The 20,231-nt window shown below is 38.4% G+C and overlaps 1 protein-coding gene across 1 annotated transcript; it reads right to left on the minus strand.

Annotated features, from left to right (window-relative positions):
* Positions 1-1,078: 1,078 nt before the first annotated feature.
* rap1aa (RAP1A, member of RAS oncogene family a) lies at positions 1,079-13,673 on the minus strand. Its single transcript, XM_061057804.1, has 9 exons — positions 13,609-13,673; positions 10,617-10,776; positions 7,855-7,942; positions 6,495-6,563; positions 6,298-6,354; positions 6,059-6,199; positions 5,136-5,279; positions 3,944-4,063; positions 1,079-1,833 (listed from the first exon to the last, which is right to left on the minus strand). The coding sequence occupies exons 3-8, from the start codon at positions 7,909-7,911 to the stop codon at positions 3,974-3,976; spliced, it is 558 nt and encodes a 185-aa protein (XP_060913787.1). The 5' UTR covers positions 7,912-7,942; positions 10,617-10,776; positions 13,609-13,673; the 3' UTR covers positions 1,079-1,833; positions 3,944-3,973.
* Positions 13,674-20,231: the final 6,558 nt, after the last annotated feature.

Consider the following 20,231-nt stretch of genomic DNA (forward strand, 5'->3'; position numbering starts at 1 on the left):
TCTAGTGGAGATGGAGCTGTTGTTTAATGATTTACAAAGTTAGTTGGATCAAAAGGCATGTAAGGTCTGGTCAGTGGTCACATATCTGTATTGAAAGGCAACCTTTTCAACAACTGGTGAAACTGCTGTAGCCCCATAAACATCTGAAATGTGTCTCTGGCTTCTTTTAAATCTCTTCTTCAAACCTTTTTGTGTGAAAGCTTCTGGAAATGTTTGACTTCTTTAAAAACCTTATCCAATTCACATTCTTCACTTCCTCTGTTCCTAGGTGTGTCCCATGTCTGGTTTTATTTTATATAACACTTTGAACCATTGTAGTGCAAAATAAATGAAGTTTTTGCTGTGGTTTGAATCTTGAGCATATACTTTGCATATTCAAAGTTGGTTTGATATATTCTTTCTAAAATAGTAAGTGGTCAATAAAAATGATGAAGACTCAATATAAAACAAACCGGGTATAACTGGATACCTAAAACTTGTCCTTCAGTTCAGTAATGGAGTAAACTTTTTTAGTTACTTGCAGCTTTCGCAAATTAGTTATTTTTCTGGTTGTACACCTGAAGTTCAGACCTGTATGAGTCAGGTTTTGTTTTCAGTGAAGTGTTGTGACACCTTAAAGAGGCAGTCGTGTCTCCCCAACTTACTGCGGTGGAGGAGTCTCTTCTGCCTCCGTCATGTGACCACAGTTTCTATTCTGCCCTCAGTTTCCTCTTTCTCTTTGCTCCTTCCTGTCTCGACTCAAACCTGCAAAACTCCTCCTCTTAAGCTCCGGTGACTCCAGCTACGGCTTTTCATTTCTGCCGACAGGAAACACTACAGTTACACTTAAAGCCTGTCGATGCTCTCCTGGAGGTATTGATCCTCAGACTGCTGAGAGTCCGGAGCAATACATTACCAAGCTCAGCCCCTGCCTGCTGTGGAGAAAAACATGAATGACAGTGAAAGCCGATCTGTTCATACTTTGATTAAAAAGAAACTGCAGATATCTAGAAAATCATATCGAAATCTTTAAATTCATACATAAAACCCCCAATACGAAGCATATAAAAATGTGCAATAAAGGGAAACAAGACAAAAATAATGAAAATGTACTAAAATTTAATCATTCATAAAAGCTGGAAAATCATCTGTGACAGCAATATTAGAGTTGGTTTAGTACAATATATTTCAGCCTCAAGACAAATCAGAACCATTTCCCCCATCAGTCTATAAAATACTAATTTCCTTAGCTTTATTATGCAAAAATGGAAGTAGAATATATTATGGGAAATATGGAAGGCTTGCAGCTTTCGATAAAAAACAAAGTCACTTAGGAAAGATGTTATCTCATCAATACACATCCTGGTAAGTAGGAGCGAGTAACTTATGGACAATGACGCATCTTCGTTGACACGGTTAGTGCAGAAATGTACGAGAAGGCCAACATTTCACATGGTTTCTTTTGCAAAACGTATCGTCACAAATATGCCAAAGATCGCTGTTACTTTGAATAAAACATTTTAGTTCCCATATATGGATTTAATAAACCCATGGTCTCTTCTTTCACACTGATATTCCCAAAAGAAAGACACCACGGAGAAGAGAAAAAAACAAAGAAGAAACCAAACAAAAACAGAGTTGTCACCAGGCTGACAGTAAAAAAAAAAAAGAAAAAAAAAAAAAAGTTGGATTTCTTTGCTGTTAAAAAGAAGAGACGAGTATCTTGAGAGTATGTGCCGTCTCCTGCCGTTTTGCGAGTGGTACAGTATCTCTGTCAGCCTTTTTCAAAACGCTCTGGAGAGGACTTGGAATGCTGGCACGATCCACTGGGAAACTGTTAATCATTACACGTTTCTGCAAGCAGGACAAAAACAATGTCAGTACATATCAAACTAGATTTACTGCCTTGTGGTCGTTTGTTTCTGCCGACCAGTCAAGTTGTATTTCCCACAGACTGATGCTGGATACGGGATACATTTGGATGTTTTTAAAGAAGAAAGTACCCTAACATCAAATTAAAAAGATTTAGTAGTGACCAAAATTAAATGGAGGTAGCACCCACTTCTTAAATGAAGGACATACAGCTAAATAAAATCTCCCTTTATCTGTTTCTCTGCAAAGCATGTGTTTATCAGTAGACCCTTCTGGCAACAGCAAAAATAAATACATACATGAAAAGATAAAGAAGGGGGATAGCTCAGGGACACAGTGAGCTAATTGATTCCTGATCTTGACGTTCTCTTATACAGATAAAATACAAATAAACCAGATGGAATAAATATCCACTCGAGGCGTTGCTGAATCATCACCTTCACAGAAATGGAACAGACTTCAGTTCACAGTGACCACATAAATCGAATCAGTCTATCTCTGAGTCCAAGTGGACTAAAGATATTCCCTCTAAGGGTTCCTGAGATATCACATCAAGCAGCATAAGAGAGATGTACGTACAGAAAGAAGGAAATAAATGCCTCCTGCTACAGTATCAGAGAGGCATAAAAATGTGTTGAACACGAGCTGTTTGAGTAACAGGAGCCTCATATTAGAGCAGAGGTTTTGAGTGACATGACAGCCACTGGTCAGGTTGGTCTCGAGTAAGGGTACCACTTACAACTTGTTATAGCATGTTAGTAGCTACTGTTTTTTTCACACATGACAGCTGCAGCTCTGGCAACTATCATCTTCAAAAACCAGAGTAAAAGCAAGTACAGAAGCCTTAAAAGATGGACCAAAGGAGTGCCGGTTTTGCATAGTAGTTAAGAGTGTGTGCCACATTTACAGAGGCTACAGTCCGCCTGTGCTCCAGTCCGACCCTTGACATTTGCTGCATGTCATCCCCTACTCTCTTCTCCCAACAATTCATATCTGTCTTCTCCGTCCCATCCAAATTAAGACAAAAATGCCCCAAAACATATCTTAAAAAAAAAAAAAAAAGGACTGAAGTGCAGAGAATAGACAGACAGTGAAGTCATTATTCAAACATCTCTTCTCCAGTTTTTGTCTTGAGAATAAAGCAACATGCAAGAAACTGGAGCAATTTCTGGTGCCAGGTTAATGGGAGCAGTTGGAACGAGTTTAAGTGCTTTTATTGCAGCTTGCTTCATAATGAATACTGTATTAGTCGGATATAAAAGGCCGTTTTATAAGAAGCCTTGCTAGACTAGTCTAGAGTAAGTGCAAATAAGAAAAGAGTTGTGTGCCAGTTATAACAATTATACTCAATGTTCGAGGGATCTGTGGAGGGGATAAATACATTCGTTAAGAAACTCTCCCCTCCGGTCATCACATGCCAGTAGAAAAAACTGTGGCATATTATATCCTCGTCCTGTTTCTTTATATAGTTTGTAATTTATTGGATTGTTGTGAATATATGTTTTTTAACATGTTTCTTATATCGTACATGCGCTGACATACTTGTCATCTAAAATGGGAGAAACTGTGGTGTGAGCCAATTTCCCCCCTCAGGGATCAATGAAGCATTTCTAATTCTTCCATTTACTATTACACTGACAAAGCTCAAACAGCAGGTGGAGCCACAACATGCATGAAAATGTTATATTAAACTATTATATTAAAGATGCATCACTTGAAAAGGTGAAGGTCTACATTTTATCAGCTTGCTTTCTATAATGTCTTCCTTTCATTAGAAGGTGGGAGAAATAACGGTTGTATAAGGGATGGCAGCACAAAGCCGAAAGAAACCAATTCAATTTCCTTCCCTAAAGGTTTACTTATAAACCTGCAGACGTGCTTTAATGAGTCATCATGCTTCAAGGACATCAGTGAGGCTTTCTACATCCATTTGCTGAGATCATCTTTGGAGTGCGACACAAAAACATGCTCGTGTGTTACTTGAATAATTGCTGCAATAAAGCATCTAAACCTTCAGTGACAATCCAGAGCTCAGTAAGCAGCAGGAGCCCTTCACATGTCTGGAATAAATTTGGTTTCAGCACCCACTCACCTGGCCCGGAGCTACTGTGGGAGGGCGTTTTTAGAGCAGTGTGCAACCCGACTTCTTTTTTGTCTTCTTCTTTTCCATCGGCGTTTTCCTGTTGATCTGTCTCACCAGATCATAGAAAATCTACAACAGAGGAAGTTCAGACGTGTCAACACTTGGTTTGAGCAAAGAGTCGAGAAATAAAGTCTTGCAGGGAAAAGATCCAGGTGGTATTTTTTTCCAGTGGAATTTATGTTAAATATGGCATGTTTTAATTTCAAACACTTATTTTTAACCAAACCTCACAGGACAGAGGATGTTTCCCATCAATCAAAGTATTTTATGTAGAAGTGCAAACATTTTAAATCAGAAACTGAGAAGGAAACTGAATGAGCTGATTCACTGATCAACATTGGAAAGTTTTGTTTATTTTCAGTCCGCAGTATAACAGAAACAACATGGGCCAGAGTACCTTGAAACCTGGTAGACAGATGAAGAATGGACCAAGAAAGTACCAACTTCATTTTTTATTGTTCGGACTCAAAAGTAAGTTTTTCATCACAGCTGTTTTGGATGTCACTCATGTGTTTTCTGCTTTTCATAATTTTAGTTATTTGAAACATTTACAACTTAAAATTAAATTATTATAAAGATTGCATCGCTGAAATGAGGAAGCTTTAGTCGGATACTTCCATATGTTGTCATTACTCATATCTTTTTGGAAATATATCCTGACATATGAAACAAGGAAATCATTTCAAGTGAATGGACTCTCCCCGATCTACCGTAACAACGTTAATCTGTGCAGTGGACGTACGGCACCTTGAAGGAGCTGCCCAGGTAAACTAGCGTATAACCACCCGACTCTGGTCTTAATCTAAACCTGTGTTTGAAGCTCCTGGGAAGAATTTTAGTTTTGTGTCTAACTTAGCGACCCCTGTGAACAAAGCAGTACATCTTATATCTTTACTGATGCGCTAGTAGTGTTTCTTTAACAAATCACACCACACAGTGTGACACCAACCCAACAGCAGAAGAAGAAGTATTACCAATTTAGAAATAATCAATATTTATGCTGATGGTCTGGTTTGCTTCTTCGGTTCTTAAGGGGCATCAGTATTAGTTTCATTATGTTTCATAACCAGCTATAAACTCCTCATAGGAGCTTTAACCAACCAGGGACATCAGTCGTCGTAGGAACATCCCCAGTTCTTACCTCATTAACATTGATCTTTGATTTAGCTGAAGTCTCTAAAAAGGCACAGTTGTTCCACTGACGAGCCAGGTTCTGACCCTGCTCCTTGCCAACCACACGCTCATCCTCCAGGTCACATTTGTTTCCCACCAGGATCATGGGAACCTGATCGATTAACACAAAGGTCACAGATTAGAGTCTGAAAATATCATCTTGCATCGAACAGCATTCATTCTCACACGGGCTATTATATAACTAAATGCCTCGCGGCTTTATCACATGGTTCTGTTCTTATATATTTATCAGCAGAATATTTTCACAAAGAGAGACCTTAAGTAAGAGCAGCGCAACCAAGACACGCACTGTGAATAAATAAAGCACACTCTCAGCATGCTGTACATCCTCCCTCTAAATTAAGAGATGAAGAGACCAAGACTGATAGTGGCAGATAGCGTCTAACTGCAGCTCTGACATTTCCACCCTGTCACAAAGTTCCTGCCCCCCTCCCTCACTCTGCCCTCTCTCTCCCACAGAGCTGCCTCTAATGAGGAAGTGATGAGCCTGAGAAGAGACACCGAAAGATTATAAAAGACACACCAAAAGGTTATCACAGGAGAGACAAACTCCCCAAGCTAAGGAGGTGCCTCATGCTACAGAGGCGGTAGTAAATATAACAATGTCTTTATAGCCATACTTTACACAGTGCGCCATATTTCTTATTAGTGCAACAGTTTAAGTCACTATGTATACATGTCCCATTGAATCTTTTTTAACATGTATGTATGTTGAAGACCTAGGTGTTCTTGATGTATCCTTCAGATTCACCTCAAGTAGGCTCACTTAGATCTGTGAATATTTCAGATCTGTTTTGTTATCATTGATGCTCTTCATTAAAAGTCCTGCTCTAAACTTTCTGTTGGAGATCATAAATTGATAACACTCACGTCCTCGGTGTCCTTTACTCGCAGGATCTGTTCCCGGAGGTCCTGTAAGTCGTTAAATGTCGACTGCGCTGTAATGGAGTACACCAAAGCAAAGCCTTGGCCGTTCTTCATGTACAGGTCCCTCATCGCTGTGAACTGTTCCTACAGGAACAAGAACAGAGGAGGGGAAACATCAGCAGCCTGTTTGAATTTATCTTATGAGACCCCACCACCTGAAAACCCTCCGAGACCGGACTTACTGTTCCAGCTGTGTCCAGGATTTCAAGCATACACTGCTGCCCGTCCACCTCCACTTGCTGTTGGACAAAAGAAACCGTTTTTTTTTTTTTTTTTTTAAATGATACAAGTTAATGCATATTAACAGATAACCATTATGGGTTGTTTGACAAATTTTGAGGAGGGGAGCGAGGTGTGTGAAGTGTTTTTCTGAGCTCACCTTTCTGTAGGAGTCTTCTATTGTGGGGTCATACTTCTCCACAAAAATGCCTTGCACAAATTGGACTGTCTGAAGAGGACAAATGAGACAAAGGAAAAAACATTAAGACAGTGCATGATCACCAATTATTCATCCAAAATCTAGCTCTCACAATAGAACACACACTTCAAATACTCATCTTCCTTTATATTCGACTAGAAACCCCTTTAATCTATTAACAAGGATCATCCATATTCTTCAAGCTGGACATCACATGACTCAGGCTTCTTAAGTCCTCCCACTCTCTTTTATCCTTTGTTGTCTTAAGAACATCACACCCACCAATATTTAGCCCACAGGATGAAAGCTCTGCACCATAATGTGTTTTTTGCAGCGCTAAGAATCAATCTGAACCCTCACAGAATACATGTACGTTTTCACGGTTCTTGCAGCTTTTTAAAAGAACAATCACTTATAGGGTAACTAAAACAAAACAAAAACCTTCATAGTCGGCATGCACGATATGATCAAAATATGTGATGTGTGTTAACATGGTTCAATATGAAGAGTTATTAAGTTGCTATGTCAATCTGTAGTAAACTATAACACAATGCATCTGTTCTCTGACATCTACTTCATATAATTGAAATGAATTCTTCGATGCAACATAAACATCTAATTATCTCCTTGTTGTGGTGAGATCTCATGTGTGTTGGGTTTGGCTGTTATTGGAGGTTTGTGACTTTTCTTTATTTACTTCAAGTGTTACAACAGGAATCGGAATTCTCTCATGACTTTATGCTTAATCAGTTTTAAAGGAACAGATCATGCAACAACATGAGCTTCATGCGTGAAGTAGATTCTTTTCTTTTTTGGTTAATTATTATTTCATAATGCAGCGTTTTCCTCTTACATGTTTGAATTTCCATCACAAAATGTTGCATAAATATTCATCAGAATGCAGGGATTACATGTTAGTTGCTCAAAATTTCCTGGGGGAGGAGCCCCAGACCCCCGTGTGCATCACAGTTAATACGTTTATTTAAATAAACCCTGCATGGTGTGGACCTGCTGGGCTACCTACAGCCCACCTAAAATGTTTTACCAGCCCGACCTTAATTGAGAAAGAGCTTAATTCTCCTTTGAAATAATTCCTTAACTGGTAAGAATTGGGAAAGCGAACGAACTTAATAAATACAAGATATTATAAAAAACAGAGTATATGATAGAAAAGATGCTTTAAAATGTGCATGCTTCCGGACCCCCCCAGCTGATTACTCCATATGTCTGTGGAAATCCCTGATTTGTTGTTAATTCTATGACAACCATACACAATTATTGACCCCGCTCAGTCCCAGCCATGGCAGCAGCCGTCACTCACCAGTGCAGATTTTCCCACGCCTCCCGATCCCAGCACCACTAGCTTGTACTCACGCATGGTGGGCAACTTCACTGGACAGCACAAAGGTCTGTGGAAGGACAGAGGACGTGAGACAGAGGATCTTTGTCTCTTTTTCAGCATACAGAACAAAAAAAACCCTACAGCTCGAGCTTAGTCTAAAGAAGATTTAAGATCTTACAACTTTCCTTTTTCAAAGATGAATCTCTATGAGTTTACAGAAACAAAAAAACAATATCACTGAAAAACTTCTATATCCTTTCCATTTACAAATAAAGACTTAGACACTAAATGAACAGCGACGAAAGTAGTGAGGCAAAGTCAACTAAGCTGATGTAAGGGTGAACACCCTGTCAGTACAGTATCTACAACTATAAAAAAAAATGACTGGTGACATCACAAGATTAAAACGCTGTTCCTCTGCCAAAATAATGAGCTCCCTTTCCCACCCACCACCAAGGGATTTCAGCTGTCATGACAATAGGGGCGTCGCCTTTAAAAAATACTTAAACAAAAAAAAAAGAGAAGAGCAGGGAGAAACCAAAGACCAGCTCCTTAGGTCCAGAAATGTAAGACCAGTGTTTCACCCGATAGTAAAAGTTGGATCACAGAATAATTAAGCGATCTCATTGTAACATTAATTAGCATAATTAGACTCGTATGATGTAACGTGGAGCCGTGGACTCAATAGATCCTGAAAATGAAAAGAACAGTCAGAAGGTAATAGTTGCAGTGCCCTAAATAACTTCATCTCATTATGATTCAGAGGAGAAAGGCCACAGAGAATGACCTATCATCAGCTCCATCAGCCTGACACAGATTAAACAGAGTAGATGGCCTAGAAAATGACGGCAGCCGAGGGAAGTTTCACAGACTTGAAAATGTTTCGCATCATAGGAAACTGTCGTTACCAAAAAAATCTATTATCAGTCACAGATCATCCAGTAAATAAAACAGGACTAACTTGTTGACACTTTTTCCTCTTAGTTTTTTTTCTGAATGAAGGATCAAGCCATTAACCGACACAGAAGCCAGCTCATTTATTCAGATTTTTTTAGCATTTATTTGAGAGACAGGACAGTGGACAGAGTTTGAAATCACAGAGAGAGTGTGGGGAATGACATGTAGGAAGAGGAGCTACAGACCGGGTTTTAACCTGGGATGCCCGCTTCCAGGGCAACAGCCTCTGTACTTGGGGCACGCAAACTAACCACTAGGCCACCGGTGCCCCAGCCTGCTGTTTAACGGTGGCATCTTCCACCTCAGCTTAACGTCATTTTAATGTCTTGATTTCTTTCTGCACGTTTTGCGTAACACTTTGGATTACTTTTGAGAAATGTTTCGGCCTATCTGCCTCATTTGCTTAATACGTTAAGAGTAGGACGGAGTGGGTATGTAGAATTGGAAGATGTTAAACTGGAGTAGCACTCTCAATGAGGGGTTAAAAATGTCAATACACAATAAGGCATTGTGATTCTATGTTGTGATAATTTTAAAGATTCTAAAAAATAAAAAAAACTTTGAATAGTTCATAGGTAAAGAAAATGTCTTCACTGATAAGCAGATGCAAATGTCCTCGCTCAGACTGAACAAGTAGTGCTTTCATGTCGGATGTTACAGACTGTGGCCAATTGAAATCTAGATGCCACTGTCCTGATTTAATGAAGTGTACTTTTTAGTTCAGATATTGAGTATATGATGGCATGGACTTTATGCCTCCAGTTTGTCATAAAACTGGATTTTTTAAAAATCCCAATATATCAGTATGAACACTGTACATCCCATAAAGCCTGTTACACCAGGAGTAGTTTTGTATTGCCCTATTCTTGTGATTAATACGCAGCACTTTTTACTTAATATATTTAGAATTTAATCAAACTGAGAGAGCACAAGAAACATTTCTGTAGCTGATAATCACATATCAAAAACATTAACCAGCATGTAGAGAGACACTTAGTGAAGAGCGCTTTCAAAGTGCTGTGTTTTTAATACTACTCTGAAATGCAAATGTGGTCTCATTTGATGTTCAAATGTCAAAGAGGGGGTGATGCTCAGTAAAATCTCATTTAAGAACCTCTTTGAATCTAGTGATCATACTGTGGGACATTTGTCGAATGTTGCAACAAACAATACAAAAACCACTCTGTCACACTCGGCTGGCATTTGCAATTCTAACTACGACGTATGAAGCACCAACAGAAACCCACAGAGTGAGACAGGCACACGAGGCTCTCCACAAAGAGCCATTGTGATGACCCTCGTCTACTCAAGCACACCATACAAACAGAAAATGGAGATCAGAGGACGCATACATGACCACAACACTGAAATAATTACCGAGGCGAGGGGGTGCACCCAAGGGTGAGGCCAACATGTGCCTGACGCATTAAATATCATAAAAAAAATCAGCATAAAGGCAAACCGCTTTGTGTCTGAGATGTAAGTTCATGTGGGTGTCGTAAAACGTGCTCCAAAGCGGGGCCATCAGATAAGAAATCGGTTCTTTCCCTTGATTAGATATGAGCTCGAGCTTTTCAAGTATCAAGCATCTGCCGACATCCTTCTCATGAATGTTGTTTGTGAAATCTCCCCTTGTTGAGAGTCCATTATGCTAACAGATAATGAACACCTAAAAGTATATGATTGTAAAATGTCAACATCAACTTCATTTTAGAAACTGACAAAGCCTTGCACAAAAGGTATGGGGGGAAAAAAATGTATGGTGTGAAAGCAGATTAACCTACTGTGTACACGGCTGCTGCAGACAACTTCCTCTACATCTGGGGAGGATGAAGGGGGGGCCGGCAGATCCACAGGTACTCCGATGTCAGCGGGCGAGTGCTGAGAGTCTGCAGGGAGCCACAAAGCTAGGGTTCACCAAAATGTTCAGACACGAAGCTTGTCCTGAATCAAACCAAACAATGAAATTATTATACTAATATTATCCTGCATTAATGGTCAAGATAATACTGGATTCATTAAACCAGAAAACTCAATGTTATGCTTGTAAATTATTTAAAAAACAAGGCTTTTTTGAGAGGCAAATTTTACACAACAAACACGTGGAAAAACAGGAGAGAAATAATAAGCTGTCAACACATCATGTTGAGGATTCTTTTCCAAGCTCTGTGTGGGTTTACTTTATGGAGTCAGGAGATGAGTTGTAACATGTTACATAACAAACTACATCAGGGATGGGCAACTTCGTTCACAGCAAGGGCCACATTCATTTAATTCTCACTGCCGGAGGGGCCAAATTGTAGGATACAAAAACGATAACAGTCGATTACGTCTCAAATTTAACTCAACATATACCAGTGATCAAATATTATTATGGACATGTTTCTGGTTTTCATGATGAAGCAAAGTCTATCTTGTCCAGCTCTGACCATCCTCTCTTAGAGGAATTTGTTCTCCTCCCCTCAGGTCGGCGGTACAGGCTGCCCAGGGCTAAGGCAAACAGATTTAAATCTTCACATGTTCCTCATGCAATTAACGCTCTTAATCTTCTTTAAATCCTTGACTGCACTTTCAAGCAGAGCCATTGCACTTTATATTTATTTATTTATACCAGTTGAGTGAAACTTCTTAACGAACAGTGAGTTTTTATGTTTTGTATTTCATCAGGTTGTGTTGCACTGTCTGTTTATCTGTTGTGTTTTTGTGTCCACTACTGCAAATCAAATTATAAAGATCTGAACTGAACTTCATGGCAGATTTTGTCATGTTTTCTTCATGTTTCCAATTAATTGATGTGTTAAAATTGACCTGAGGGCCACTTTTAGGGGTTGATGGGGGGCCGCATGTGGCCAGTTGCCCACTCCCTGAACTAAACTGTCAACTTATTTCTTCAAACACCTGTTGCTGATAGGACAGAAAATAAAACATGTTGTCTGAAGAAAAAAAAAGAAAAAAACAAGTATGATAAAGCCAGAAGATCTGTGAGTTAAGATGCAGAAATTAAAACCTCAGTCAGAAGTGTGTCAGAGACAGAAGAACACAAACATGACCTCCTTTCACAAAATATTATTATGGACATATTTCTGGTTTTCATGGCAGATTTTGTCATGTCTCTGAACTCTGTCTCTCTCTCTCCCTCCCTCCCTCCCTCCCTCCCTCCCGAACTCGGCCCCCCGCTGACCCCCCTTCCCCTGCACATCACCTCACACCCATCATCCCCCCACCACTCCTCCTGGTCATACACACATCTCTCATCCACCTGTATTATAGTATGTTCATATCACCTCAATAAGTTATCGACTTGTACAATATGTCCATATTCTGTAATCTAGTATAGCATGCTCACTGCACCTTAATCTGTATATTATAATCTGAAGAATATACTTATATTTATAGCATTTATTTATATTTATAGCATCCCATTAATCCAGACATATATACCCAAAAATTCACTTTTTTTAGTCTACTCTGTAAATTTTGTAATTACTTATAGCACAGATTCTTGCACTTTCTGCTCATTTGCACTTCTGGTGAGATGCCAAACCTCATTTCGTTACTCTATACTTGAATATGTGAAATAATAAACAATAAAGGTGAATCTCATCTCATGGGGGGCCGCATGTGGCCCCTGAGCCACCAGTTGCCCACCCCCTGAACTAAACTGTCAACTTATTTCTTCAAACACCTGTTGCTGATAGGACAGAAAATAAAACATGTTGTCTCTAAAAAAACAAAAAAACAACAAGTATGATAAAGCCAGAAGATCTGTGAGTTAAGATGCAGAAATTAAAACCTCAGTCAGAAGTTAATAAAATATCAGAAGTGTGTCAGAGACAGAAGAACACAAACATAAACTTATTAAAAGTCTGTCGATAAAGATAAAAAAAAAGATAAACTTATATTCTTTTGTCGGAGTTTAATAATTAAAAAATGAAACTAAACTTCTTCTTCTGGACTTTTTTTTTATCTCAGCTGGTTTCGACATGAAGGGTGTGGCTTTAGTTTCCCAACACGTTTAAAACCCAACAAGTCAAAGTCAGTACAACAAAACGAATCAACATAACTTGTAAAAATGTTGAATTTAAAACGTCAAAGTTTGAGTTACAGTGATCCGTGAGGAAAAAAAAAAAAAGTTGGTTAATTATCTTGTCAACAGAAATGTTAGCATGAAGCTAGTGGCCATTTCGCGCATCCAGGCTCCGGGTGTTAGCATGCTACACAAACACTGACTAACAAACATCACCTCCACACACAGAGGAAACAACCTTATGTCACATTTTAACGTTATTTCTTTCCTGTCAAACGTTAAACTCAATTGTAAGAGCAGTTACGGGTCATGTAAGTGTTTTGTTGACGCCGGGATGAGAAGTTAAAGTTAGCCCAGTTAGCAACGAGCTGAAGTCACTCGGTTTGTGTTTTTAACGCTTCAGTTTGGAGACAGAAATGTCGATGAACTACTTCAATATGTGTGAAAACGTAAAGAGACACACTCGGAGAGTTAAAACCTGCACTGTGTTTGCGTCGACAACCTTTTAATAAGTCATTATCTGACTTTACATTCACACTCCTCTCGGTTAGCTTGGAAGCTAAAGCTATTTCTGCTCACAGTCATTATTTCGCTGCAGCGGAGCTAAAAGTCATTTCAGTGTCTCACCGGAGACAACTGCCTGTTTCAGGGACTCGTCGTTGAACTAATGAAGTCAAATACTTGATAATTAACTGTTTAATTGGTAATTTTAACACAAGAGGGGAAAAAAAGCTCCTGAAGACACTTACCGTGTTCCGCTATGTGTGCGCTAAATCACACTGGGTGAATGTACGGAAGGGGTCGGGACGGCGGCTCCTGATTGGATCAGGATCAGCCAATCACAGCGGTCCAGCTTAAGGGTACAATTTAAACCTGTTAAATTTAAACACACAATTCTCTCTCTTTTTAATCGTATATTGACTGTACAGCGAATAATAATAATAATAATAATAATAATAATAATAAAGTTTATTTATAAAGCTCTTATCAAAACCAACGTCACAAAGTGCTTTACAGAAATACAGAAATAAAACAATTTACAAATACACAACAATAAAATCCTATTAAAAGCATGAAAAATAAAACAACAGTGCAGCAATCATTTAGTTAACAGAGAAAATAGAAACAACAGAGACAAAGATTGGCTAAAGTTAACAGTAAAACAAATAAAACATCCTGGATGAAACATGGATTATAAGAAGGCCTTGCGATAAAAATGTGTTAAAAGAAGATACTGATGTAGATAGTCTGAGATCCTCAGGCAGGATAGTTTATTGTACTGCCAACAATGTTATCTTCATAAAGACAATAACTTCTTCATACAGCGCCTGCTGATAGCCTACTGATAAAATACCAGTGGAAAAAAGACCAATAGAAAAATCTCAAAGAATAACAATTACCACAGTCACAGCTTGCCTGATTTATTGGATTTGATTTATGTATTATTGAATTCTATATATATATATACACACACACTGTTCAGTGGCAGACTGCTGTCACAATCCGGCTCCACAGACAGACTTAAGAACTCTTTTGTCCCCCCTGGCCATACGTCTGTACAACACCTCACGGTTATGGCAGGGGGAAAGCACACACTTGGACTAAATCTTCCTTTTCCCATCTGCACAGCTGTCCCAAGAGTCAGCCTTTAGTCGGACACTTTAACGATCACCTCAATTATTTAAATAGCACCTTTAATTTAATGTTTGCACTGCCTGTTATTTAATGTCTGTTTTTTTGATAATTTGCACGATTTTTAAACATTGCTGTACATATATAAACAACACAACTTCAGAAGGTCAACACTTTTTTATTTTTATTTTTTATATTCAGGTCTAATTACAGATTTTTCCCTCCACTGTTTAAAGGTTCTTGTTTAAATGTCACATATATTTTTTATCCCTGCACGGGTTATGTACATTTCTTGTATAAATCTATTTTTAATTGCACAGTTTAAGTTTGATTCATCTAGAGGTATTCTTTAAATCTGTTTTTCGGGTTAATATATATGTATGGGGGAGGGGGGGGGGGCGGCGGTTTTGTGGTTTAATTTTTAACAAATGTTTCATGTCATGTACCTCTTTGTAACCCGCTACTGGATGCTTTGAATTTCCCTCGGGATCAATAAAGTATCTATCTATCTATCTATCTATCAGACACACACATAGATAAACACTTACACACCACAGATACTTATATGTACATATAGGCCTCTGTCAAATTCTCACTTAAAGGGTCCTTTACTTTAGTAATGACAGTGGGAATATTATTAATATTTTTTATCCTATAGGAACAGTACAATCAACATTTCTGTAAATATGCCAATGTTAACCAAAAGGATAGTTTCCATCTGTAGCTCCTGTAGCCAGATTTAAGATCAACACAATAAAATAAGAAAGAGTCAGAAAAAAATACATAATTAGGGAGCAAGCAACATCTTGAGATGAAGCATTGCAAAAAAAACTGCAAATATAAATAAGATGACAGTATTGGAGTGATCAGGTAAGTAGCCACAGCCATAAAATACACGAAGCATGCAGAACAAACATGGAGCAGCATTAGGCAAATCATTAAATTCAAAACAATTAGTCTTACGTTTTCTTGAAAATATAATTTAGTAGTGGATATTCCTGAAAAAAAACAACAATGTGTAATCTTACAACATATAATGTGTGTAAGGTACATTCTTCGATTTTCTCTTTCTCCATGTTCAAGAAGCTGAGGAAATCGTAACATCTCCAAAGTCTAAATCAGCCAAACGAAGAAGATAACATTCACAGCCGCAGAGAGGAAGAGCCTGGATTCAGAAAGTAGCACAGCTGCACTGAGAGCTGATGTTTGGCAAGTGAATTTTTCAGGTGAAGTTTGAAGTTGGATCCAATAACAAATGCTTTGAAGCCCCCCATGTGATTTAAACAGTTCCTGTGTTTGTAATTCTTTGGCATTTGGATTTGTATTGTTATGGGATTTGTTTCTACGTCTATAACATAACCCAAATACAAGATGGTTTGTCTGGCATATATACAGTCTTATCATACGTTTACTTTGGAAAGATGTTGTTTTTTTGTAATTTTACATAGAATTCAAAATATGAATGTAGCAATCTTTAGTTTCACACACCTTCTTAGGCTGAAAACGGATATTCTGTAAATACAGTAAAATACAGATATAAGGCAGAATAAATCAAACATTCAGATCACCTTGTGCATCATGAATGAGTGCCTGTCAGTCAACAGTGGACTCTGTGATGATGTCATCAGTTTTGCACATGTACGCTGTGCTAACTTTGTGTTGAAGAGTCATTGGTTGGTCTGTTCTTGTTTCTTTGTTTCTTTAATAAGCAACAAAGCGCAGCAGAGCTGAGCCATCTTCCACATTATTTCCAGTTTACTCACATGACAGTTTCATGTGTGCGCAACACTGACTCACTGAAGGACGACATATAACTCGACCATTTCAACACCCTGATGGGTGGAGAGATGAAGTGGAGTTCATGCGAGACTGAAGCAACCCAGAAATATGAATCTTAATTTCCATAACGCGTATTAAAAACTTTAAACACACTAAATTTGAACCGACGCGTCATCTACATTTTATGGGTTGTGTCTTTAACACGGTTTATGGATAATAATTTCCCCAGAAGATAAATCCTACTGATTTAGTTCATCTTTTGACATTTGACCTTTTCTTTAGTGCCACCACCAGCAGATCGTTTGTTTGTTTTTTTTGTTTATTATGATAACTCAACATATAAATAATTCATGAGCATAAAAATTGAGACTTAAATTTCATGGTAATAAAACATGGTCATGATTATAAAACACATTGTAACTTTAGTTTGAAGGATGCTAAATAATGATTACTTATTATTACTATTATTTTATTTATCTATGTTTTGTGACAGATTCTGACCACAAGGTGATGGCCTGACTTTTTCCCCGATAGCACCACCATGACATAGTTCCAGTTTTAGTGAAATGTACAGATATGTGTTGGATGGATTGCCATGAAACTTCAGACATTGTTGTCTCAACTGGATGGAATTGTAATCACTTTGATAAAGCACCTCAATATATATATAAATAAAAAAACGTCACAAACATAGATGTATGACTTTATATCTGCGAGGCTTATTCCCCTTCCAGCAGTGTCATGGTGGCAGCGTGTCTGCGTTCCCTATCTTAACATCCTTCCACTATAAAACATTAAGGTTAATGCTTCATACTTTAGTGTTTATTTTTCCACAGCAACAGATGTTGGGGGTATACTTTCCTGTGTCAATATGTCGAACCCACCCTCCTAAGTAACAGGTAGCATGAGTTACCATTCAAAAGCCCATACTTTAAACTGCAAATATAATCCTCCTCCCAGCATCTCATACTGCCAGTAAACAAGCGTCCTATCCAGTAGTCACATGATTGTTAGTTACATATTTGACATGTTCATTTTATTCACCGAGATCTTGCAAAAGATGAACGTTACACATTCAAGCACAGACTGTAAGCACATTAGCAGTTAATACAAAGCACCCGTGTACCGCTAACATGATTTAGACTCTCAGTCTGATCATATTTTAAATACACAACACTGTTTTTGCTTTCAGCTGTGGAGTTTGTCCTCGTCCTGCTTGGTTAGCTAACTGAACTTTTGTTCCTGAGCCTCATGCAATCGTAGGTGTGTCACATTATTGGCAGTATCCAAATAGCTTCCTTCAGTTGATCATCCACTTTTATGTTGACATATTTCCTCTGTCATTGTTTGTGTGTGTGTGTGTGTGTGTGTGTGTGTGTGTGTGTGTGTGTGTGTGTGTTGGGCCTCTGTTGGCCACATGAAAGGCACCCAGCTGGTCACAGCACAATGACTGAATGGATGATATGAGTTACTCAGCCTGCATTTCTTCCTCATTACGCCCGCTAAATATGGAGTTCATGACAGACCAAAGGCTGTCCACCATCAGATGACTTTATGACAGTAAATATCACTTAATGTCCTGCATGCATGAGGACAATGTTGCTCGGGGTTACTCCACAATATGTGCTGCCCTGTTTATCAAAACAAACTAATTAAATAGTTTTTACCACAGCCGTAAATTTCATATGGAGGTAATAACTGACAGCCTTTAAATCATCGTTGTGTAAAGTAAACATAAATATATGCAGTATCCTTCTGGAGACTGACCCTTTGTACGCTGACCTCATCAAACAAGCTTAAGAGTACCATAAAAGTACACAAACACATCCATGCATCATTGGCGACTTAGCCTAATGTAAAAGTTATTAAATACAAGAAACACCACCATCACCAGATCTAATGTATAGTATATGATATGAAGTATTCACCCGTCTTTAGCTCTAAGAGGCAACAAATTACACAAATCAATTTAAGATTCAGATTCATTTCTAATTCTTTCTCTTTTTCTTTCAAACTTAAATTGTTGTTATGAAAAGAAATCCCCCTCTATAGTTTATTCTAAAAGTTAGCCCCTGAGCCTTTGAAATAGTTCTAAATGAACACTACGGGCTTTAAATACACTGCAATATATCATATCAACCCTAGCAATAATCTCACATATAAAACAAGTTATATCCCACATAGTGTTTGGAGCTGTGTCACAGTAAAATACTTTTGCCTAATTTTATTTTCTTACCCTTTTCCCCTCCATTGTAGATCCTTAGTTCACTTTTTACATCTTCCTTTCTTTAAATTTTTGTTCCAACTTTTTTTTCTTCCTCTGTGACCTCATCATATCCTCTTTTGTATTTTGGACACATTCGAAATGTAATTTCTATCTTTGGAGAAGAGCCAGGGTTACATCACAAGCTATGAAATATATAATTACACATTCAGGTTGTACCAGTAAGTTATGACAGTGTTACAGTGAGTCAGCGTGCAAAACACCAGGGCCAGTATTCACAAATATTCTGACAGTCTTCTCAGAGACATACTCACTCAGAGCAACTGAGCGAGGAAGGGACTGAAACTTTTATCTTAATGAGGAGGTGTGTTCGACACCATTGATACATTTTTCAGAAGCTGTGATTGGTTAATCCCAAAAAATAGAGAAAATAAAATGCTCTCTTAGTGATAATAGACCATAGTATCTAGTCAGACATGATGTGTTTATGAGCGCTATGACATTAACATCTATGTTGAATAAATTGTAAGCTGTACTTGCCCAGTGACATAGTGACATCAGCATGTAAAGAGCCTTTAACCTGAGGTCAGAAACACCTGTGGAGTAAATCACATTTACTCTGCATGTCTCACTTTGCACTGACAACAGTCTGAGATGGACTGAATCATCTGCATGAATATTTTGTGTCTGTTTAGCCCAACTTTGATTCAATAAGAATATTCTTCATTCCTTATTTCCTCCTCGTCTTGAGAAACTCTTCAACCTCCTGAAAGTCCTCCTCACTCCTCCTAACCCTTAGGAGCTCTCTTTAGGGTTAAGTTGCCTTTTCAATTACTTTTATCTTTACAGGGATCTAAGTCCTACCCTTAGGGGGAAAGTCTTAGAAAATGTCTTGACCCTTGGAATTTTCTTAGAATTTTGTCACTAGGAGCAGCTCTTCAGGAAGCTTTGTGAATACGGGCCCCAGGAGCCTTAAACTGAAGCAGCTCATCATTATTTTTACCTTTAAACATCTTACCTCCATGAAAAAGACTGTTTTTTTTTAACTTATCTCCACTCCAGAATTATTGTTAATGTTATTTAATGATGTTATGTTTTTGCCACTCAGGCTCTTGAACAATCAAATCAGTGTTGTCAGTGTTTAGTGGCTGTAGTCTCAGCAGCCATAACCTCCATGTTTATCTTATTGTGAGCTCATCTTGTCATTCTGCTGGTTTTTGGCTCCCCCCTCAGTGAGAAGCAGATTAGAGTAGGCCATCACACTACCAATGCATCCGAACATAAAGCTTAATTATCGATGATTCGGGCTCCACACTGGTCAAACTGCAGGTGGATGATGACTAAATGCTGATTGGTGTGCACATTTACAATCCTGTGTTTCTCTGTGGCCTGCAGAGTGAGTAGAGAAGGGAGTCATTATGTCATGAGCACGTGGCTCACTGGCTCTGTGCGGAAATATGCAAAACCAATCAGGACAACCTGAGGGTTGTTAAATGAGGAACCACATATATCTGTTGTGAGGGTCTTCATGAGAAGTTGCTTCAGATCACTAATTAAGTGGGAGGAGAAATACTTCTTTTAAGACTCTGGTTTGATAGATGCAGCTCTCTATAGACGTCAATATCTTCATATTTAACTTCAGGTGTGGGGTTTAATCCCTTGATCTTCACTCCCTGCGTCCACAGGAGGAAAAAGGCCTTAAACACACGACTTAAAGGAAATATGAGTACGGTACTT

Source organism: Labrus mixtus, chromosome 15 (assembly GCF_963584025.1).
Source record: "Labrus mixtus chromosome 15, fLabMix1.1, whole genome shotgun sequence".
Lineage (NCBI taxonomy): Eukaryota > Metazoa > Chordata > Actinopteri > Labriformes > Labridae > Labrus > Labrus mixtus.

Coding starts and splice junctions, on each gene's coding strand:
- rap1aa (XM_061057804.1), bottom strand. CDS start 7,911: ATGCGTGAGTACAAGCTAGTGGTGCTGGGATCGGGAGGCGTGGGAAAA. Junction 6,355..6,494: donor TAGAAGACTCCTACAGAAAG/GTGAGCTCAGAA, acceptor TTTGTCCAACAG/CAAGTGGAGGTGGACGGGCA. Junction 4,064..5,135: donor CAAAGATCAATGTTAATGAG/GTAAGAACTGGG, acceptor CCTCTGTTGTAG/ATTTTCTATGATCTGGTGAG.